Source organism: Moschus berezovskii, chromosome 22, assembly GCF_049115385.1.
Source record: "Moschus berezovskii isolate FMDL1 chromosome 22, NW_MosBer_1.0, whole genome shotgun sequence".
Taxonomy (NCBI): Eukaryota; Metazoa; Chordata; class Mammalia; order Artiodactyla; family Moschidae; genus Moschus; species Moschus berezovskii.
In genome coordinates, this window is record NC_142481.1 from 49,502,353 (window position 1) to 49,524,929 (window position 22,577).

Below are 22,577 nucleotides of genomic sequence, written 5' to 3' on the forward strand. Positions count from 1 at the left end.
CTCCTGGTCATCATCACCCCTTTGGGGACAGGTCCTGCTGGACCAGTGACCCTTCAACAGCAGGGTATGAGCTGCCTGCTGGAGCCGGGGGGCCTCCCCCACCCCAGGTGACTGTGACCCCCAGGGGCCTACCGCGCAGCTCTCTTACCTGTTTGGTTTGTTCATGGGGCAAACCAGACTCCAGTAATGGGGAGCGTCATGTCCTTCGGGTCAGTACTGGGCACCTCGCCCGCAGCCCTGGTCATTGACCCCTGTCTGCCTTTTCTGGTGAGCAGCCATCTGGGCAGGTGGGATGAAGTCCTCCCCACCCCACCCCCCCACCTGCAGCTGGGGCTCCCTGGCGAGTGCCCGTGTCCCTCTGGCGCCCCCTGCTGGGAGAAGCAGCCTTGTTCCGAGTCACCAGTGGCGCCGCCTCAGCTGTACCCCAGACCCCCGACCCCTGCCCCGGGGGCTGGCCTGCTGAGAACATACACCCAGGACAGTCCGGAAGGGGCATCCTCCTGCCCGCTGCCATTGCCCAGTGCCAGTCTTGGTGGGACTGGGACCTGCTTCAGATTATTCTGTTTTTTATTTTCCCCAGAGCTTAACTCTACACGCACCTACCCGACCACCACACACTGGGCTTCCTGCTTAGTCTCACGACGGTCTCACTGCCTCCACCTGGGGACAGAGGTGGCTGCACATGGCTTCCCTGAGGGGCAGGGCCTGTTCCGGGGGATGTGCTGGGCTCTGGAGTTCTGAGAACATGTCCTGCTGAGTGCTGGAGGCCACTTGTGTGACCACACACAGGTGCTTGGCCACCTGCTGGGCATGAAGCAAAGCAGAGTAACACTCTGTGAGCCACCCATGCCATGACCCTGGAGTCCTCAGGACCCCAGTGAGAGCAGGACTGGTGTGGGGTGCTGGCCAGCTTCATCTCGTGCTGAGTCTGGAGGGTGTGGCTGGGTCCACTTGGTCTGGGTCAGGTGGCTGCTCTGCCCACTGGTCGGCAGGGTTTGGGGATGGGGGCCTGAGGGGTGCTCGGAGGCCTCCAGATGGGCTGGACCAGCAGAGTGGGTGACCCGTCCGTGTGTTGCTGGAGTTCTGGTTTCAGTTTGCAGGGGTTGCTGAAAGTGAAAGCTGGGGTCAGTGGTTGGGAAGCCCTGTTGTCTGGTCCCTTCATGCTGACCTTACCCCATAGATTCTGGCCTCCTGAGCTGGTCCTATGTAATACACTCTGTCGCCCTCGCCAGGCGCTGAAGAAGCCTTAATTGGGAAGTGGGTAGGGGAAGACTGCCCCAACCCCCTCAGGTCAGGGACTTGCTGAAGGCCACACAGATCTCTTTTTCGCTGATCAGTGATGGTAAGATAGCAGGAAACTGGAAGGAAGCAGGTCATCACTGCAGCCTGAGTGACAGGCCCTGTGCTAGTCCAGGGGCATTCGGAGGGCCAGAGTGTAACAGGGGAGGATCCCGTGTAGCTGTCCCCTGACAGCATCTGTCACGTGTGGACTGTGCCTAGACTGGCTTCCTGGTCAGAAGCCTGTCTGTGACTCTGTCCTGCATGGTGGACAGTGTGCTCCTGAGACCACGAGATAGGACACTGTCAGGATGGCAGGTCCTGGCACTGACCCCACCTCCTGCCTGCTGCAGCCGAGCCCTGTAACTTCGTGGGGACTGTATGCCCACCCACCCTTCAGGGCAGAGTGTAGGCGATGGTGACATCTGAGGGGGTCATAGATTCCCCACTGTTTTGCCAAACCACTCTCCAGAGAGACCCCTCTGCTGGGAAGCCTAGGACTGTGTGATGATGGGTACTCACCCTGTGCCCCAGAAACAGGCTTCTGGCGGCAGCGACAGGCCGAGGACAGCCTGCCTGCTGTATGATACCTTGGGCCGGAGGACGCTGTCCTTCCCTCAGGGGCCATGAGGTCTCCCAGGCCCATGCCATCCTACCCCCGCGGGATGGCCTCTGCTGGAAACAGCTGTTGTCTACTCTGTCTGGAGTGGTGGAAGCGAAGACAGACCCCCAGGTGGCAGCAGCAGGATGGACTGCATGAGGAAGCGGCTCGAGGAGATCAGATGGTGTCCCGAAGAGGACGGAGATCCCGCACTGGGAAGCAGCAAAGGCAGCAGGGTGTGAACTGTCACGGTGCTGGCACTCAATGGGCATGGCATCCTCACTGAGGCGCCGAAGGGAGCTGGGGCACCCAGCCCAGCCCTGGAAAGAGCACATGGTCGCCCAGTGGCTGTGCAGGTGTGAGAGCGGGCGCCACTCAGACTGTTAGGTAGAACCAGGGGATTTGGAGGGGGAGGCATCTGGAGAGCTCGCCCGAAAGCCAGAGGTGGCCCTGGTTTCACAAGGAGGTCTTCTCCCCGAAAGTTACTCTGCGTCCTTGCTGCCAGGATTAGCTGACTCAGGGGTTCTCCGCTGGACGCTATCAGTTCTGCTGGGGTCAGGGGGCACAACTCTACATGCCAGGTTCTGAAACAGAGGTGCTCAGGGCCGCTCTCTCCACAGCCCCAGCTGGGCAGTTGTGGGGGGAGCAGAGCCGTCTTCCAGAGGCCTCTTGGGGGGACACCAGTGAAGGCCTGAGGGCTGCTGGAATCCTTGCAGCTGCGGCTGGGTGACCACGTCCCGGGAAGAGATGATAAACGTGCACCAACTTCACAGAGGACCAGCAAGGTGACCAAGCTTGAGAATCAAGGTGCTGAGTCACAGTCGCACTTTCCTAGCAGTGAAGGGATGTTCAGCTCATGAGACCACTCCCCTATTAGCCTGGGAAGGGGCATGTCTCCAGAGAAGGGGGGCACGGCACCTCCCACCCCCGCACATCACCCCTGGCCTGCCCTTGCTGCTCACACGCACCTGTCAGTATCCATGTCTCTTAACTCGGCATCTGCTGTCTGGGCTTCTGTAGGTTCTCTCTTGCTTCTGGGTGGATGTAAGAAACAAAACCTTAGCAGAACACCAAGGGGAGTGGCCCAAGGCCTGGGACACTTCCTCTGCTGTGTCCTTGGGGTCATCATACAAGGCAGGAAGGAGGCTTTGCAGGTCTTGCTGGGGAGGGCGCTTGCTGACAGGACACAGCGGCCAGGCAGGCGGGCCCTCCTACAGCGCCGGCACCCCAGCCTCCAATCCTCTGTGGCCAAGCTTCCGTGGGTGCCCACTCCATCCGGGACTCACAACCCAGCCAGACGTGGGCTCCTCTAGATACTGGCAGCCACCGCGCCTGTAGAAAAAACTGCACTTCAGCGGGGAGAAGCCGGGGTGGGGTTACATTTGGGGGTTCCTTGGTGTTAAGCCTTGGGAAACCTCCACCTGTGGGGTGAGGACTCCTGCTGGGGGTACCTCAGCCCCCCAGCCCCGAGGGCGGGGGGCCTGCCTGCCACGTGCTCGGTCTGCCCGCGGATGGCCATTGTTTTTCCTGAGACCGCAGGCGCCTCTCAGCTGCCACTGACAGCTGTGCAGATGGAGCCCTCAAGGCGCACCCCTGGCCCTGGGTGTCACTGCCTGAACAGCCACTTGAAGACAGAGTCGGCTGTGGCCCTTCTTCCGGGTTCCTCTGGTGTCTTACAATCAGGGCATGTCTGTCCTGAAGACCTCTGTGCAGTGGAAGAGGAGTGGTGCTGGTCTGTTTGCTTCTACCCCAGGGTGACCTCGTGGACTTGGCAGGGCAGCCTGGTGGGATGCTGTGCTTCTGTCCTCGTTTCTGGGGAATTCGTGTCTGCATTGTCCCTTGGCAAGAGCCCTTGGGAGGCCACACACCCCCTGACTGTCTGAGGCCCTTCCCAGGGGGTGGGGCACAGGGGTTCTGACACCCAGGGCCGCCCTTCCACAGTGCGAGGCTGTGCCCAGACAGATCCGTGTGACCACTCAGCTGTGGCATAGCTTCTGGGCCGGGCGCTGTGGCTTGACTGCCATCCACCATGGCTTCATCTCTCAGGACTCCTGCAGCTACCAGGTCCCTGCTCTGCCTGCTGGGGCCCCTGAGCTGCCCCCTCCTCACTGCCTTCACAGCACAATTATGGGGAAGCAGGGCTCTTGGTCAACGATAAGGAGCATCTTTTCTGAATTTCCTTTCTTGGGCCTCTGCCTTGTGGGTTGGTTAAAAATCAGTAGTTGGTGGGGTGGCCTGGGGGGGTGATCACATGAGACACAGATCAGCACGATCAGCAAGTCACAGCTGTAGTCTTTATAAACAAGCAGTTTAAGGAAGTAGCAGTGAAAACTCTTAAGAAAATGGAAAGTGATATGCTTGTGGGGCCTGAGGTGGTGAGCGGTCCAGGTATGTGGTTCTGGGAGTGGAGACATTGCCTCTCTCTGGGGTCTGACCCAGCCCAGGGGTGCAGGGAGAACCTCTCAAGCATGGCCCCCCGTGGCAACCCTGTGGTCTGCACCCCGTGACCTAGGACACCCTACACAGGGGCTCCCCCAGAACACACGGGGCCGCAGGGGAGGGATCTGAGACTTGGTGGATCCCCGGTTCCCATGAGCTTTTTTTTGGGCTCCTGATTCCAGGAGTCGGAGTGCTTTTCCCTCCATCACCCCTGCCCCGTGAGAGACACGGGCACTGTGGCTGTCTGCGGCCCACAGGGTGTGTGTGAGGGGCCCGAGGAGCGCAGCGTGCTTGTCGTGAGGAGGCTGAGGGGGCGCCGGGCTGGCCCCGTATCTTGTTAGTGCTCTGTGTTGATGCCTTTAGATGCCTCCAGCTCAGTCCACGCCGTGGTACTGCAAGGCTGGTTCGCTCCTCGAAGCGCCATGGCATGAGATGGAGGCTCCTAGAAGCAAGAAGAAAGGTACAGTACCGCCCAGTCAGCCTTGACCTCTCCATGGGTCTCTAAACTGTGTTTGCATTTTTACATCTGAACTGTCTCGGAGGCGGGTGGGGCGGAGGCCTTGGACCATAGGCGCGAGCAGTTGCTAGACCGAGGCCCGTCCTGTGTGAGCGGGGACTCGGGTCGACCGTCCCGCCGCCTGGCGTGCAGGGAACGGTCTGGGGAGGCACCTGGAGCAGTGGATGGTCGGTGGGGGCCAGGCTTGGCTTCAGTGGCTGGTGACGAGGTGTTGGAATCGTGTCCCCAGCACGGTTACTGCCAGAAGAGGTGATGCCGGGCGGCCTGCGTGCCGCCAGCTGCCCCTTCCCTTCCCGCGCGGCCAGGTGAGGCTCCGGGGTCGAGGGCTCCGTGGCATGAAGTGTCCCCTCTCTCCCCTACGCCTCACAGAGAAGCAGGGTCCTGAGCGGAAGCGGATCAGGAAGGAGCCTGTCACCCGCAAGGCCGGGCTGCTCTTCGGCATGGGGCTGTCTGGGATCCGCGCCGGCTACCCTCTCTCCGAGCGCCAGCAGGTGGCTCTGCTCATGCAGATGACTGCCGAGGAATCTGCCAACAGCCCAGGTGAGCCTGGGGGTCCAGGGCTGGGGGTGGCCCTCCCTTGGACAGTGGCCCAGCCCCAAGGGTTCCACCTGATAACCTCCGCCATCATCTCCTTGGCCTGCAGTGGACATGACACCAAAGCACCCCTCCCAGTCGACAGTGTGTCAGAAGGGGACGCCCAACTCTGCCTCAAAAACCAAAGATAAAGTGAACAAGAGGAACGAGCGTGGGGAGACCCGCCTGCACCGGGCGGCCATCCGGGGGGATGCCCGGCGCATCAAGGAGCTTATCAGCGAGGGGGCGGACGTCAATGTCAAGGACTTTGCGGGTGAGTGCTTGGAGGGTAGGACCAGGGCAGACTGTCTGACACAGCACCCTCTTCTCTACCTGTGTGCCCAGAGCTGCCTCCTCAGGAGGCCTGGGACCCCAGGACACCTGCTGAGCGGGATCCCCACATGTCTGATCCAAACCTAACTTAGGAATACTGATATTTTAAGAGGTGCTACCTTGAATTTTTCCAAAACCCTGGGACCAGTTCCTGGGGTGGTCACTCCCTGGGAGGCCTTGGCGCTTGCTGCACAGAGGCCTGTCCAAACCCATGGCCTCCTCTGCTTTCCCGTGTGATGATACTGCTCACCTGTCTGGACCCTTCACAGCTTCCTAGTCTGGGTTAACCGCTAGCGGTCACGGGAAACCCAGAGGTGCCCCAGGAAAGAACACCCATGTTGGGTGCCCGTCCTTAGAGTTTCCTGTGCTACCCGCGGTGGAAGTGGCCTTGAGGTTAAGTCACATACGTGCTGAGTGTCTGTTTCCAGGATGGACGGCATTGCATGAGGCCTGTAACCGGGGCTACTATGATGTTGCGAAGCAGCTACTGGCCGCGGGCGCAGAGGTGAACACCAAGGGCCTGGATGATGACACACCTTTGCACGACGCCGCCAACAACGGGCACTACAAGGTGGGTGCCTCCCCACAGACTCCCAGGCGGGCCTGCTGCAGCTTCCTGGTCTTCGTCCTGGTGGCAGGGCGACCAGGAAGTGAGTCTTTGACCACTCCCCACCCCAGCTCAGCCCAGCTTTCTGCACACCTGCCATGGCTTGTGTGTCAGGGTCCTGCTTTGGCCACGCAGGTATGGTTGGATGTTAGAAGGTTGAGTGGCCAGCTCCAGAATGGGAACTCTGTCTGTCCTCTTCCCTGTGCTGTCAGACCAGGCACCTTGGACGGGTGCAGCCACACAGGGTGACCCGTGTGACCAGCCCAGGAGCTCTGAGCACCTGGGGTGCCGGCCTAACACTGGAGACACACGTGTAGGTGAGGGTCTGCCCACTTCCACACCACAGTGTCCTGAAAAGGCCCCTGTCTAGAGATGGGAGGCAAGCGTGATGACATGTGACATCTGGTCTTTTGTGGTAGCCCTACTGGTCACTGCTGGCAGGTGCCAGGGAACCAGCAGCTCGGCCAGGGGGATGGGCACAATGGGACAATGACACATGGGTGCTGGGAGAGGTTGGGAAGGGCTCTGGGCTCGAGATGCCAAAGCTCCTGCAGACACCTGAGTGCTGACGTCAGGAATTAGGTAACTTTTTAGGGAAGATGAGAGGAGTTTTGTTTTTCTTTCTTAAGAGTCCTTTTAGAGAAATAGGCTGAAAAATTCATGAAATATCTAGGATTTGCTAAAAATATCCCCAGGGCAGTGGGCAGGTATACATGAAATGAGGCCTGTGTTTGTAAGCTCATCTTTAAACTTGTTGTTAGAGAGCAGTCAGAGGCCTATGGACAGGGGGCCTCAGGACGGTGGGCCTCTGCAGAGGGGAGCTGGAAGACCAGGAGATGGGAAGTGACCCTGGACTGTACAGGTGGACAAGGGTGTGTACAGCAGAGACCCCTTCTCCATGTGGAGGGGACTGGCCTGCATTGCTAGTCTTAGAGGGAAGGACCATAGCACTGGGAACATGGCCCTCAGCTGGCAGACAGCAAGGATACGGCCCTGGAGCCCAGCCTCTGGCCCCAGGGTTGTCCACAGTGGTGATTGAGGGCAGGGCAGCTTCCACAGTGGAGATAGTTACTGCTCTCCCCTGTCCAGTCTGCCAGTCATCTAGGGGAGGCCACCGGAGTGAAGTGAGGATTGCAGCGGAGCAGTGGTTTCCTGATGCACCTGAACACTGCACTGGATGGTCGCTGTTGGGTGTGCAGTAGTAGTGTCTGTGAACAACCTGCACTTGTTCGTCAAGACAGACACATCAACTATGGGACTTGCCTGGTGGTCCAATGGTTAAGACTTCGCTTTCCAATGCAGGGGACACCACTTCAATCCCTGGTCAGGGAGTGAAGATTCCACATGCCTCACAGCCTAGAAAAACAAAAACAGAAGCAAATCTTAACAAATGCAATAAAGACTTTAAAAACGGACCACATCAAAAAAGAGTGTAAAACATTAACTACACTCCACTTAAAAAATATGTTATTCCAAGACTTGCCTGGAGGTCCAGTGCTTAGGACTCCATGCTTCCTCTGCAGGAGGCATGAGTTCCACCCCTAGTCAGGGAACTAAGATCTCAAATGAGGCATGGCAGGGCCTGAAAGAAAGGAGAAAAATACATTATTACTAAAAATGTAACTGTCATCTGCATCTCCAGCAAGTCATGATCTTTTTGCTGGTAGAGGGTTTGAAATACCATGACAGTCACCAAAATGTAACACAGAGACACCAAGGAAACAAATGCCCTGAGGGAAATGGTGCCGATAGACTTGCTGGGTACAGGGTCCTCATAGACCTTCATCTCTATAAAGTACGACAAATCAAGGTCTGCCTGTCCTTGGGTTCAGCGGTCCTGGGCACAGACTGGAAACAGGCAATCTTACTTTTAAAATAAAAAACATGAAATACACCTGCTTGTGGAAGCTTGGTCTTTGTTTTCCCTGCTCTGTAACAGCACCCCCCCGACCCTTACCCAGTACAAAACTTTCAACCAAATACCAGGAACCTGTGTGATGTGTCTGTGGTGGGTAGAGGTCCGATGGGCAGCACACACAGCCTGTAGCCCTTAGCCCAGTCACGCTCAGACCCTATGACCAGGCGCTGGTGTGGTGGCTGCTCCACGTTCCTCACGTCCCTGACATGCCTCTTGCTGCTACACAGGTGGTGAAGCTGCTGCTCCGGTACGGAGGGAACCCTCAGCAGAGCAACAGGAAGGGCGAGACACCACTGAAGGTGGCCAGCTCCCCGACCATGGTGAACCTGCTTCTGGGCAAGGGCACCTACACGTCTAGCGAGGAGAGCTCAGCTGGTCAGTGCTGGGAGGGGTGGAGCAGGGAAGGCAGGGGGGCAGGACAGGTGGTTTTACTGAAGGCAGCCTGCTTGGATGCCCAGTGCTGATGGGAGCTTCCGGACTGTGAGGGCACCCCATCCTGGATGGGGGCTCTGGTGCAAGGCCTCCAGCCCCATGTCTGTGCAGACCCCTATCTGACCACTTGGCCCAGGGCCAGCCTCAGTCAAGTTATTCAAGTTCTGGGCTTGTCTGCCACTGCCCCTGCCTGAACAGCTCCTGACCCCTTTCTCCCTGTTCCTGCAGAGAGCTCTGAGGAGGAGGAGGAGGAGGACGCCCCGTCGTTCGCACCTTCCAGCTCGGTCGATGGCAATAACACAGACTCTGAGTTTGAGAAGGGCCTAAAGCACAAGGCCAAGAATCCAGAGCCGCAGAAAACCGTGACCCCGGTCAAGGACGAGTATGAGTTTGACGAGGATGACGAGCAGGACAGAACCCCCCCAGTGGACGACAAACACTTACTGAAAAAGGACTACAGGAGAGAGGCCAAGTCAAATAGTTTTATTTCTATACCCAAAATGGAAGTGAAAAGCTACACTAAAAACAGCGTGATTGCACCAAAGAAGGCGTCTCATCGCATCCTGTCGGACACGTCTGACGAGGAGGACGGCGGCGTCGCCGTGGGGGCGGGGGAGAAGCTGAGACTCTCAGCCCACACCATGCTGCCCGGTAACAAGACCCGGGAGCCTTCGAACTGCAAGCAGCAGAAGGAAAGAAATAAAGTGAAAAAGAAGCGAAAGAAAGAAATAAAGGGCAAAGAAGTGCGGTTTGGTAAGAGGGGTGACACGTTCTGCTCATCCGAGTCTGAGAGCGAGTCCTCAGAGAGTGGTGAGGATGGCGGGGACTCTGCGGGCAGCCCCGGCTGCCTCAAAGAGTCCCCGCTGGTGCTGAAGGACCCCGCCCTGTTCAGCTCCCTGTCCGCCTCCTCCACCTCATCCCACGGCAGCTCCACCGCCCAGAAGCATAATGCCGGCCATGCGGACCCACACGCCAAGCACTGGCGGACAGACAATTGGAAAACCATTTCCTCTCCTGCCTGGTCCGAGGTCAGCTCCTTATCAGACTCTACCAGGACAAGACTGAGCAGTGAGTCTGATGGCTCCTCTGAAGGCTCCAGCGTCGAGTCACTGAAGCCAGTCAGGAAGAGACAGGAGCACAAGAAGAGGGCTGGCCTGCAGGGCACGCTACCCGACAGGAAGAACTCCTTCCACCCGAGCGGGGATGGCGCCATCCCCAAGCTGGATAAGGAGGGCAAAGTCGTCAAGAAACACAAGACTAAACATAAACACAAAAGCAAGGAGAAGGGGTTGTGCTCTGTCAGCCAGGAACTGAAGCTGAAGAGCTTTACCTACGAGTACGAGGACTCGAAGCAGAGGGCGGACAAGGCCATCCTCCTGGACGACGTGCCCACTGAGAACAAGTTGAAGGGCCTGAAGCATGAGAGAGACCACTGCAAGAAAGAGGAGAAGCTCAGCAAGATGAAGTCAGAAGAGAAAGACTGGCTCTTTAAGGACGAGATGATCAAGGTCTCCAGAGAGGAGAAGTCGCTGAAGAGAATCAGGGACCTAAACAAGGATGGGGGCAGGGCCTTTCGGGAGGAGAAGGACCGTTCAAACAAGGCCGAGAAGGAGAGGCTGCTGAAGGAAAAGTCTCCTAAAGAGGAGAAGCTGCGGCTCTACAAGGAGGAAAGAAAGAAGAAGTCCAAAGACAGGCCCTCAAAGTTAGAGAAAAAGAATGACTTTAAGGAGGAAAAAATTCCCAAAGAGAAGGAGAAGATCTTCAAGGAGGATAAAGAAAAACTCAGAAAAGAAAAAGGGTATCGGGAGGACTCTGCTTTTGACGAGTACTGTAACAAAAGTCAGTTTCTGGAAAATGAAGACACCAAGTTCAGTCTCTCTGATGACCAGCAGGATCGCTGGTTCTCAGACCTGTCAGATTCCTCCTTCGATTTTAAAGGGGAAGACAGCTGGGACTCCCCAGTGACAGACTACAGGGACATGAAGAGCGACTCTGTGGCCAGGCTGATCCTGGAGACGGTGAAGGAGGACAGCAAGGAGAAGAGGCGGGAGAGTAAGGCCCGGGAGAAGCGCAGTGACAGGGACATCTTCTCTCGGAAGAAGGACAGGGACGGCCCGGAGCGGCGGCGAGAGCACGTGGCCGACAGGCACAGGGCCGTCCCCAGCTTCCTCTGCGAGAAGGACAAACGGCGGCGTGAGTCCACAGAGGGCAGCCGGGACCGGAAGGAGCCCCCCGAGGCTGCTAAGGAGCGGAGAGATGGCCGCGTGAAGCCCGAGGAGGCGCACAGGGAGGACCTGAAGGAGTATGGCTGTGACTTTGGGAAGAGCCTGGAGCCCTGGGAGAGGCACCACCCGGGGAGGGAAAAGGAGAAGAAGGAGAAGCTGAAGCTGGAGAAGCACAAGGAGAAGTCCAGTGACAAGGACAAAAGCGAAAAACTCATCCTTGAGAAATGTCAGAGGGACAGAGACTTTGATAAGTGTTTTAAAGAGAAAAAGGATGCCAAGGAAAAGCATAAAGACGTGCACAGCAAAGACAAGGAGAGGAAGGCGTCCCTTGACCAAGGCAGAGACAAACGGGAGAAGGCCTTCCCTGGAATCCTCTCCGAGGACTTCTCCGAAAAAAAAGACGAGAAAAAGGGCAAAGAGAAAAGCTGGTATATTGCAGATATCTTCACAGATGAAAGTGAAGATGAAAAAGACGATTACACAGCAAGCGGATTCAAAGTTGGGGAGGCGAGTGAGGGGCGGGGGGACGGCCCCCCCGAGAGGGAGGATGGGCGGGAGCTGCACCCCCCCGACCGGCACCGGAAGCACTCAGCCGACAGGCAACCCCACACTGAGAAGCAGAAGGACAAAGAGATGAGGGAGAAGAAGAAGGAGAAGGGGGCAGCGGACGGGGGCAAGGACAGGAGGGAGAAGACCTTCGAGAAGCACAAGGACAGGAAGGACAGGAAGGACCGCATGTCTGTGGACTCCGTGCAGGACAAGAGGAGCAAGCAGAAGCCACCCGAGAAGGGGGAGAAAAGGCCCCCTGCAGAGGACAAGGCCAAGACCAGGCACCGGGAGAGGCCGGACCGCGAGCAGGGCCGCGAGAGGAAGGCCAGCAAGGGTGCCGAGGCGGAGAAGAGCCTGCTGGAGCGGCTGGAGGAGGAGGCCCTGCAGGACTTCCGTGAGGACTCCAATGACAAGGCCAGCGAGGCGTCCTCCGACGGCTTCCCCGACCGCAGCCAGGACCCCAGCCTCAGCGCCCTCCTGGACGTGTCCTTCCCAGAGCCCCCAGAGGAGCGGGTGCGGGAGAGGGAGCGGCACCGGCACGCCTCGTCCTCCTCCAAGAAGAGCCACGATAGAGAGCGGGGCAAGAAGGACAAGCTTGAGAAGAAGGACAAGAGCGATGACTACAAGGATGCAGGCAGCCGGAAGGACGCCAGCCAGTACGAGAAGGAGCTCCTGGACAGTGACGCTTACGGCGCCTCCTACGGCTCCAAGGCTGACGCAGAGGATGAGCTGGATAAAGCCCTTGAGTTGTTTTCTACTGAAAAGAAGGAGAAAAATGATCCTGAACGAGAGCCCCCCAAGAAGGTGGAGAAGGAGCTGCGGCCTTACGGCTCCAGCGCCCTCAGCCTCCTGAAGGAGAAGCGGCGGCGGGAGAAGCACCGCGAGCGGTGGCGGGAGGACAAGGAGCGGCACCGGGAGCGGCACCATCGCGAGGAGCCCAAGCCCCCGGCCAGGGACGCCGTCCCCGGCGCCTTCCGAGACAAGGCCAAGGACGAGGGCGGAAAGCTCGGCGAGGCCAGGCTGAAGGAGAAGGTAAAGGAGAATCCCGAGAAGGAGAAGGGCGACCCCGCGAAGCTCAGCAACGGAAATGACAAGCTGCTCCCAACCAGAGACCCGGGCAAGAAAGACGTGCGGCCCCGGGAGAAGCTTCTGGGTGACGGGGACCTGATGATGACCAGCTTCGAGCGGATGCTGTCCCAGAAGGACCTGGAGATCGAGGAGCGGCACAAGCGGCACAAGGAGAGGATGAGGCAGATGGAGAAACTGCGGCACCGCTCTGGGGACCCCAAGCTCAAGGAGAAGGCGCGGCCTGCCGAGGACGCGCGCAAGAAGAGTCTGGACGGCCCGCCCAAGAAGCCGCCTGGGCCCGACCTCACCCCAAAGGACAGAAAACCTAAGGAGTCTGCTCCTCCTGCCCCTGCCGCTGAGAACAAGCCCCACCCGGGACTAGCAGTGGACCCCCGGGACTGGCTGGCCGGACCCCACATGAAAGAAGTCTTGCCTGCGTCCCCCAGGCCTGACCATGGCCGGCCCACTGGGGTCCCCACCCCCGCCTCAGTGGTGTCCTGTCCCAGCTACGAGGAGGCCATGCACACGCCCCGGACCCCGTCCTGCAGCGCCGATGACTACCCTGACCTTGTGTTCGACTGCACAGACCCCCAGCCGGCGTCCAGCACCTCCGCCAGCGCCTGCTCACCCTCCTTCTTTGACAGGTTCCCTGTGGCCACAAGTGGGATTTCAGAGACCCCGGGCCAGACACCAACGAGGCCACTGTGCACGAACCTTTACCGCTCGGTCTCTGTGGACGTCAGGAGGACCCCTGAGGAGGAGTTTGGCCTCGGGGACAAGCTGTTCAGACAGCAGAGCGTCCCCGCTGCACCCAGCTATGGCTCACCAGGGCAGCATCCCGAGGACAAAGCCCCTGGCCCCACAGCACCCGCAGAGAAGTTCGCCTGCCTGTCTCCAGGGTATTACTCCCCGGACTATGGCATGCCCTCCCCCAAAGTCGACGCCTTGCACTGCCCGCCTGCAGCCACAGTCAACCTCACCCCCTCCCCAGAGGGCGCCTTCGCTGGTTTACAAGCCAAGTCCCCCCCTTCACACAGAGATGAGCTTTTGGCCCCATCCATGGAGGGTGCCCTCCCCCCCGACCTTGGCATTCCCCTGGATGCCACGGAGGACCAGCAGGCCACTGCAGCCATCATCCCCCCTGAGCCCAGCTTTCTGGAGCCCCTGGACGAGGGCCCCTTCAGCACGGTCATCACAGAGGAGCCGGTCGAATGGGCACATCCTGCTGCCGCAGAGCAGGGCTTGCCCCCTGGCCTTATTGGGGGCGCTCCCAGTGACACGGCCAGTTGGCCTGTGGGGTCGGACCTCCTACTGAAGTCCCCACAGAGGTTCCCAGAGTCCCCGAAACATTTCTGCCAGGCCGAGTCGCTCCACCCTGAGACCCCTTACCCGGCATCCCCTGTCTCATATCCTTTGCCGGTCCCTGAGCCGGGACTGGAAGCTAAGGACGAGGCTGAGGGAGCAGTCCCAGCCACAGTCTCCGCTTCTGAGGAGTCGGCCCCATTCGCCCCTCCCTCCCGGCTGGAGTCCTTCTTCAGTAACTGCAAGTCCCTTCCGGACGCACCCCCTGACGCGCCCCCAGAGCCTGCGTGTGTGACGGCCGTGGCTCAGGTGGAGGCGTTGGGGCCCCTGGAGAGTAACTTCCTGGAAGGTGGTCACAATCTGTCGGCGCTCGGCCAGGTGGAGCCGGTGCCCTGGCCTGGTGCCTTCCCTGCTGCCGAGGACGACCTCGACCTGGGGCCTTTCTCACTGCCAGAGCTCCCTCTCCAGACCAAGGATGTTCCTGACGTGGAAGCAGAGCCTGTGGAAGAGAGTCCTCTCGTTCCTCCGGAGAACACCCCCTTGGGGGCCTCTGTGCTCCCGGGTGGTGGGGAGGCTGCTGGGGCAGCTGCTGACCAACAGCTGGTGTCGCCTCCTGACCAGGCGGCCGCCCGGCTCCCCACCGAAGCTACAGCGGAGCCCCTGGAGGAGCCAAAGCCAGCAGCACTGCCTGAGGCCATGGCAGAGGCAGGGTCCGGGCCAGAGGGGAGAGCCCCTGAGGACTCCCACCCTGGCTCAGGGCTCACACCAGCCCTCTCAGAACAGCGTCCACCAGGGAGTGGAGGTGAGGAGGCCGAGGGCCAAGACCCCTTGGCCTCGCCCCACAGCTCCCCTGACGCCCCCGTGGATGGCTCGGCTCAGGCCCACGTGGCAGATGGGGCCGGCCCTCAGGACAGTGCTGGGCTCGAGGGGCCCCCGGACAGCATCCAGCCTGAATCCACCGAACCAGAACCTAAACCAATAGCTGAGGCCCCAAAGGCGCCCAAAGTGGAGGAGATCCCTCAGCGCATGACCAGGACCCGTGCCCAAATGCTGGCCAACCAGCACAAGCAGAGCTCACCGCCCACTGAAAAGGAACCCGCGCCCACGCCCACGCCCACGCCCAGGGCCAAGGGTCGTGGCTCTGAGGACGATGACCCCCAGGCCCAGCACCCACGCAAACGCCGCTTCCAGCGCTCCAGCCAGCAGCTGGCCCAGCAGATGCACACGTCCACGCGGCAGACACGTGAGGTGATCCAGCAGACACTGGCCGCCATCGTGGACGCCATCAAGCTGGACGCCATCGAGCCTTACCATAGCGACAGGTCCAACCCGTACTTCGAGTACCTGCAGATCCGGAAGAAGATCGAGGAGAAGCGCAAAATCCTGTGCTACATCAGCCCACAGGCACCACAGTGCTATGCCGAGTACGTCACCTACACCGGCTCCTACCTCCTGGACGGCAAGCCACTCAGCAAGCTGCACATCCCCGTGGTGAGTGCCCATCCGGGAGGCAGGGAGCAGCCCCCTCCGTGCTGGCCTCTGCCACTTGCCATCTGCCCAAAACACTGCCCAGTATCGCCTCCCGCCCCGCAGCCACCGGGTCACCTTGCTCTTGGACCCCACCCGCCTCGGGCACGCCCAGACCCCTCTGCGCCCCTTCCCACAGCACGAGGCCTCTACAGAACCCGGCCCTAGACCCCTCTTCCCCAGGGGCCGGAGGGTACTGCTCCTGCCTCCTTGAAGCAGGTCCCCACCCAGCAGGCCTGTCAGACACAGGCCCCCACCCTGCCTGTCAGCCGTCTGCTCACATGCCTCCTTGCGCCGTGGTTCATCCCACGTTTGCGCAGCTGTGACCATTGAAGCCCTGCCGTGCACACCCCCGTCCATCCTCATACTCACATCTGGGCCGTGGGCAGGTTCTGTAACATGGACCTGTGGGGAAGCGTGTCCTCCATGTTCGGCTCCCCCCCTACCCGGGAACAGGCATGGGGCTCACGGCCAGGAGAGCCCACCTTGTCCACCTCTCTCCACCCGTAGCCAGAGCCTGGCCACTTGAGTTTTGTGATGCTCCCCAGGAGCCACTTGTTCACACATGTGCACTACCTCGCCTCGCTTTTCGACACCACCCCCACCTCTGCGGAAAACCCAGCTCTCTTCTTGTTCTGTTCAAGACTCAGACGGGCCGTGTCCCACATGTGCGGCCTGTCCCCAGACAGACGGCGCCTGAGGCACTAGGTTCAGGAACCTGTCCTGGGATCTCTCTGTTCAGGGAGAGGGACTTTCTGCCTTTCTGCCGATTGTCTGTTGAACACTCGGAGCTAGAGAACAGGCAACAGCGGAGGGTGCTGTCCACCCGAATTCACCCACAGCAGCCTACGTGTGTGCCAGACTCAACCCTATCTGGGGTGTAAGGCTCGGGGTCATGGCGGGCTGCCCCGCAGGTGGGCCTGAGCTTCCACCCTCAAGAGCAGGAGGAGGGGTTCTCAGGGCCGAGACCCTGACAGAGACATCTGCCAGACACCCTGAGCCCTGAGGGGGCAGGCAGGCAGCAGAAGAGACACAGCTGGGGTTTCCCTTTTCAAGTTTTGAGCTAATTTTAAACCCCTTTTCAAGTTTTGAGCTAATTTTAAAACAAAAGATTGGAAGACAGCATATACCTCAAGTGTGGGCCTCAAGTGCAGCCCTTTAGACGGTCTGTCTGCAGCTGGGGGCTGTTCCTCCTCCTGCTCCCTCCAGCCCATGGTCATTCCTGTGTGACTCAGAAGCACTGTTCTCCCTGGGGGGTGGCCGCCTGCATCCATGGGCTTCTCTGGCCTGACGGTGTCTCTTCCAAAGTGGCTGGGCAGGCCCACTGTCCTGTTTGTGTTGCCTCTGGGCAGCTGCATCCCAGCGGGCCTCACCTTACTCGGGGTGTGTGAAGCTTGTGGTAAACGGAGGACCCTGCTGGCCTTCTGTTCCCTGATCGTACCCGGGTAGTGGTCAGACACCCAGTTCTTGGCTTCCCTTGCCTCCTCCCCCACCCTCTTCACAGGTGCCTGCGGCTCCCTTGGGGCAGGGGGGCTCACTCACCGGCTCTGGGGGACAAGTGTCCAGCTGCTGCAGGCTCCTGGCTTGGTATCTTGGGACCGTGGTCCTCAGGGTGAGTGGGGCTGGGGCAGCTCCCGGCCCCTGGTGAGCCTCTGTCTCCTTCCTGTGACCACAGATCGCGCCCCCACCCTCACTGGCGGAGCCCCTGAAGGAGCTGTTTAAGCAGCAGGAGGCCGTGCGGGGGAAGCTTCGCCTGCAGCACAGCATCGAGCGGGTGAGTGTGTGGCCATGGGCCCGGGACACCCGGCTCCCACCCTCTCAGCTCACTGGCCCCTCTTCTTCAGGAAAAGCTGATCGTCTCCTGCGAACAGGAGATCCTGCGGGTCCACTGCCGGGCGGCGAGGACCATCGCAAACCAGGCGGTGCCATTCAGCGCTTGCACCATGCTGCTGGACTCAGAGGTGTACAACATGCCGCTGGAGAGCCAGGTGGGGCGTGGGCTGGGCATCTGCCGACCATTTCCTCTTGAAGCTCACATGCTTTTTCGGACACAAGCAGCCAGAGCTGCTGCCCTGGGGCTTCCTGAGCAGAGGACCCAGAGAGACTGTCGCCCTGGGGATGCGGTGCTGCCACTGACAGCAAGCAGGCAGGCCCAGGGGCCCGTTACCAGTGACTTGCTGGTCTGGGGCAGGGCCCAGGGCGCCACCTGTCAGAGCACATGGTCTGCCACTTCGGTCCTCTAGAGTGGCCCCGCGTGTCCACTTCAAGGGTCCATAGGTGGAGCCTGTGCCCCTCAGGGCCCCCACCCCATGCATGGACATGTCAGAGATCTAACGTGCAAAAAGCAAGCCGACTTGTGTGCACCCTGACCTACTCTCATCAGCCGCTGCAACTCAAACAGCCCAGAGAGTGCCCTTCCGGGCCTGCCTTCTACCTCTGTCCTTGTTCAGGCCTTGGCACCAAGTTCCCTGACAGGCTCCTATCCCGACCCACTGGCAAATCACGTGGAGGCTGGCCACATGTGACATAACAGTGGTTAAAAAATTAGCGCCTTAAAGATTTTCCATTCACTTACATATAATCTTTAAGGATACAAAGACTAAAACAAAAAGCATTTATTGATTAGGTGGAAGTTTTGCTTCTTGCATCTAAAAGAAAAAAAGGATCTGCTGACCTTGAAAGGGCATTGCTGGGCTTCCTCTTGAAGGTCCAGAGACAGGAGGTCTTGGGCCGGGGCCCCTCAGGCAGGTGGCTGCCTGTGGCTCTGGGGAGAGGCCCCCGCCCACCCAGCTGGCAGGACCCCGGTGGGGACACCTGGTCCACTCCTAAACCACTGTCCATCTCAGGGGCCCTCAGCCACCTCAAGCCTCCCAAATATCCTTTTCAAAGAAAAAACTACTTGCAGTTTTCACAAAGAAGAAACTGGGCAGATGCCATCGTGGGCTCACCCTGAGGGGGTCCACCCTGGACAGTGTTGGGGGGTGGCTGCCTGGGCCCATAAGGAGGGCGGGGGTGTGTGTGTGCCCTGCCGGTTGGCCCTTTATGTGGGGACACTGTGGGGGTTCCAGAACCTGCACCCCAAGGCAGGGACGCTCTTGACCGCCCCTCCCAGATGCTCACATGCACTTGGCTCTCCCTGCAGGGTGATGAGAACAAGTCAGTGCGGGACCGGTTCAACGCCCGCCAATTCATATCCTGGCTGCAGGACGTGGACGACAAGTATGACCGCATGAAGGTGAGCCCCCTCCCTGAGCGGCAGTGGCGGGCCGGGCTTTCTGGGTGGGGGCGGCTGCTGTGGGGCTGCGTGTGGAGGAGGCAGCTTCACACTGGCTCTGAGCCCAGCTGGCAGCAAGCGAGCGAGGCCTCCCCGCCCCCATGTTGCCTCTTAGAGTGTCTTCCCTCCTGTCCAGGTGTGCGGGGAGCAGCTCCTGTCACCAGCTGGCGGTCAGACCTCTGTGGGACCCCACCTTGACCCTCCTCAAAGGTCACAGCATCCACCAGCAGCCCTGCCCTGGATGTGCTGACCAGTGCAGCAGGCAGAGGACGGGGGGGAGATAGAGAGCTTAGCAAGTAAGAAGCACGTCCTCCTCTGTAGGCGCGTGAACACACACCGGCAGTGACGCGCCTGCTACAGAGTTAGCACCTGTGAGGCAGGGCCTGCCAAGTGTGGATGATGGAGGCGAGACTCAGCTTCCACGCTGGGCTGCCAGGCTCACCCCACCTTACCTTGGTGACCCCTGCCCCCAGCACCATACCCAAGGGGGTGGCCAGAGGCCCAGAGCAGAGAGGCAACAGCTTACAGGGCTTTCAGGCTTGGCTGAGGCCGCGTTTCTGACAAGCTCCAAGGTGACAGTGTGGAGGTCACATAGTCAGTCCTCCCACCACCAGCTTGCCTGAAGGGAGCTGCCTGGAAAACTTTCCTTTAGGGAGATACTTTTGACTAAAGTAAAGAGACTTGGTACATTAAAATGTGCCAAGAACTTAAAAAGTAATACAGAAAAAGAAACTGGTGAGGTACAGAGAGTGTAGGGGCATGAAATGGCCACACCCCTGTGGAATGGGCTCCTTGAACATGGCCACTCGTTTGGGACCACAGGGTGGACGAGGTCCCACTAGGAGACAGGCCGCCGTCCTCAGGTCCCGCAGCCCCGGACACATCTTCAGGGCAGTTTTCTGAGTAAACAGGCATGCCTGTCAGGTGCCACGGGGTTTCAGCCTAACAGTTTCATTTCAGTCACTGAAAATTCGGACTGTACAGCAGTTCAGAAGCCCAGGAGTAGCTCAGTCTTGGGAGCACCCAGAGATGGAGACACTATGTCCTTAATTAAAAGCAGTGCGACTCTGAGGGTCATGAGTGATCGTGCGTGCCGAGGACACCTGGCCTGCTGGCACACACAGGGCTTAGTTCTGAAACAGTTTTTTAAACTGAAAGCAATTTAGAGATGGTGATATCCTGCCCTAAATGCTTGTGTGCTCATCTAAGAAAATAAGATGAGCTTTCTGCACAATCACTGTCACATCATTAAGTCTGTTAACCCGAGTCTGTGCTCCCACCCGCCATGCTTCTATCTCCCATGTGTTCCCAAAACATGCCCCACACCCCCACTCCCTCACACCCACCCCCCAAGTCCACACGTGCTGCCTTGGGTTATGACCCATCTGGGTAACCCAGGTACTATCCTCATTCCAACATTCTGCATTAACATGAAATACACAGCACAGACTTAGTCTGTTTGCCTTGGTACCTATTTCTAATACTGAGAATGTAAATGAAGCCAATCTCTTCACCAGCCATAAATTAAGTAATCGTAAAATGAAAACAGAAAAGCAAAACTGTTACAAGTTCTGACTAGAGGTGAAACCCCCAAGGGTAGGAGCATGAAGCAGGGATGGACAGACGCCTGTGTGCTCAGCAAGGCCACTCACTGGGCAGGATGAGACCCAAATGCGAGAGGCCGTCCCAAGGCCAGAGATTAAAAGGGTCCCCCGCCCCGACCTCGTAGAAGTGCTGTGGCAGGGGGAGTGGGCGCAGCAGGGTCTCTCCTCCCTCCTCACCTGCTGCATTTCCTGTGCAGACGTGTCTCCTGATGCGGCAGCAACACGAGGCAGCGGCTCTCAATGCCGTGCAGAGGATGGAGTGGCAGCTGAAGGTCCAGGAGCTGGACCCTGCAGGGCACAAGTCCCTGTGCGTGAACGAGGTGCCGTCCTTCTACGTGCCCATGGTCGATGTCAACGACGACTTTGTGCTCCTGCCGGCCTGACGCGCAGGGACAGCTGCATAGGACACAGGCGAGCCCCCGACGTCTGCCGCCGAGTCCAGGCGGCGGAAGGAGACCACGTCCCCAGTGGGGACGCCTAGGGAGAAACCGCACTGGGTCCCTGGTGCACCTCCTTCCCACCGGTCCCCATGGGAGGACGCAGAGCCGGGGGCACGGGCACGGGCGTGGTGGCCTCGGGCTCTTCTCCAGTGGCTGCGCAGGCATCTCAGGAGCTGCAAGATGGAGAGCAGTCTTTAAATTCCTAGTTCCATTTTTGATCGACTCGAGAATAAAACTAAAGCATCTACCCCTCAGCAACAGTGATCTCTGGTCAGAGGGCGGGGAGAGCACCGGGCCGGCTGCCGTCCTGTCACCACGAAGCTGCCGATGGCTCGGGCCTCAGACCGGGGCCAGGATGCTGGGCCGGGTGAGGGCCTGGCTGCGCCGCCCGCCCACCCGCCTCACAGGAACACAGAGGCAGGACACTCAGTTGTGTTTTTAATGGAGTCAAATCCACGTGGTTTGTATATTTTTTCCTTTAATCTTGGGCATTTTGTTTCTCTTTCTGAGAACATAACTTGAAACACTACAGAGCCAATAATCATATAAAAAGTGTACCCGTAAACGCTGTACAGTTTTATACACGTTCACAATGTACTTTTGCTGCCTTCTAGATAATTTATTTTGCAACACATTACTGCACAGTTGTAAATAACTTATGTACTGTAACATCACTTCAGTTATGTGTAAAGAAATAAATAAATTAATTACATGCTCTTTGTACACAACCCCTCTCAGGAGGGCAGATGTGACTGTGAGGGGAGGGGTCCCTTCCTGGAAACCACAATGCCGTCAACCTTTTTCCTTTTGAAACAAATTATACCTGCACCTCCTTTCCTGCCCTTACTGGGACCGGAGGGGCTGTCCTCTGCTTACATCTAGGTGGCTGTGAGGGTGGGGGTCACCCAGAGGCTGTGTCCCCAGGGCCCATCAGAGCGGGTGGAGACAGGCGAGGTGTGAGCCACGGGACAGCTGGTGCCCTGGACGGTGCAAACATGGATCCCTGGTCTCCCAGCTCCCCATGGGACCCTGCCACGCAGGGTCCCCACCTGGGACGCAGGTCCCGCCTGAAATCACATACTCTGATCTCTATGAGTCAGAGATCTGAGCTCATTACATCTTGGGGTCTGTGCTTCTCTCAGGCCAGGGGTGTCTTCTGAACAGAGGTGCCCTGCCCACTCAGTTCACAACACCCTGTCCAATGGCTGGCCCAAGGTGGAAGGCGATGCGTGTAGGCCGCAGGGCCGAGCTGGAGTAAGCCTGGCCTTTGGGCGTATCCCTGGGCACCTCGACCCCCACTCCCATGCTTTTCTATACCTGGTAGGGGTGGGAGCTGCAGACACGGCCCCATTCAATTTCCTCTTTGTGGGTTCCCTGGCCTAAGCTCTCCCCAGCCCCCCAATTTTGTGTTCCCCTTCATCGCCCAGCACCTTCCTCAACATCAGGAATTAGGCCACACCTGTTCACGTGGCCCATCCTGGCCTCAGCACCTTGAGGCCACCCCCATGGAGACCCTGCACCTGGTGGAGCCCACACCTGGTGTCAGCCCCACCTGCTGCAGGTGCTAGTTCTGCACCAACGAGCCTGTGCGGAAGTGCACCCCATGTTCTGGCATGTCTGAACCACAATGACGTCACGTGTGACTCCCGGCCACGAAAGACAAACGTCACAGATGCTGTCATCTGCATGCCTGTGCAGGGGTGGGACCCAGAGAACAAAAAGGTATTAAATTTCAGGATATGTAGAGAAGTGGTAAAACTCAACCATAAAAAAAAAAATTCTATTCAAAAATGGGCAAAAGATTTGAACAAGCCTTTCTCCAAAGAAAATGAACAAATGGTCAATAAACACATGAACAAATGCTTAACATGACTAGTCAATGGGGAAAAG

At 58.8% G+C, this 22,577-nt stretch overlaps 1 protein-coding gene and 1 long non-coding RNA gene across 5 annotated transcripts in view; one reads left to right on the top strand and one right to left on the bottom strand.

The window, feature by feature from the left end:
* The window catches only part of ANKRD11 (ankyrin repeat domain 11), a 124,995-nt gene extending 103,596 nt beyond the window's left edge, over positions 1-21,399 (top strand). Inside the window, exons 5-14 of one of the 4 annotated variants that reach the window (XM_055412927.2) lie at positions 4,682-4,778; positions 5,205-5,375; positions 5,479-5,682; positions 6,170-6,312; positions 8,494-8,641; positions 8,927-15,333; positions 17,045-17,143; positions 17,214-17,357; positions 18,512-18,604; positions 20,445-21,399. In XM_055412927.2, the coding sequence (XP_055268902.2) occupies positions 4,682-4,778; positions 5,205-5,375; positions 5,479-5,682; positions 6,170-6,312; positions 8,494-8,641; positions 8,927-15,333; positions 17,045-17,143; positions 17,214-17,357; positions 18,512-18,604; positions 20,445-20,630 (7,692 nt within the window). In that variant the 3' untranslated portion in view covers positions 20,631-21,399. Of the gene's footprint in view, positions 1-4,642; positions 4,779-5,204; positions 5,376-5,478; positions 5,683-6,169; positions 6,313-8,493; positions 8,642-8,926; positions 15,334-17,044; positions 17,144-17,213; positions 17,358-18,511; positions 18,605-18,779; positions 18,919-20,444 lie in introns of those variants that run through there. The other 3 variants (XM_055412928.2, XM_055412922.2, XM_055412926.2) reach the window with 3 other exon arrangements.
* Positions 130-20,553, bottom strand: LOC129547162 (uncharacterized). Its single transcript, XR_008684024.2, has 9 exons — positions 20,425-20,553; positions 16,912-17,451; positions 7,832-7,930; positions 7,612-7,704; positions 6,149-6,369; positions 4,988-5,216; positions 2,848-4,760; positions 1,801-2,710; positions 130-1,106 (listed from the first exon to the last, which is right to left on the bottom strand). It is a non-coding gene; the product is annotated as an uncharacterized LOC129547162 (long non-coding RNA).
* Positions 21,400-22,577: the final 1,178 nt, after the last annotated feature.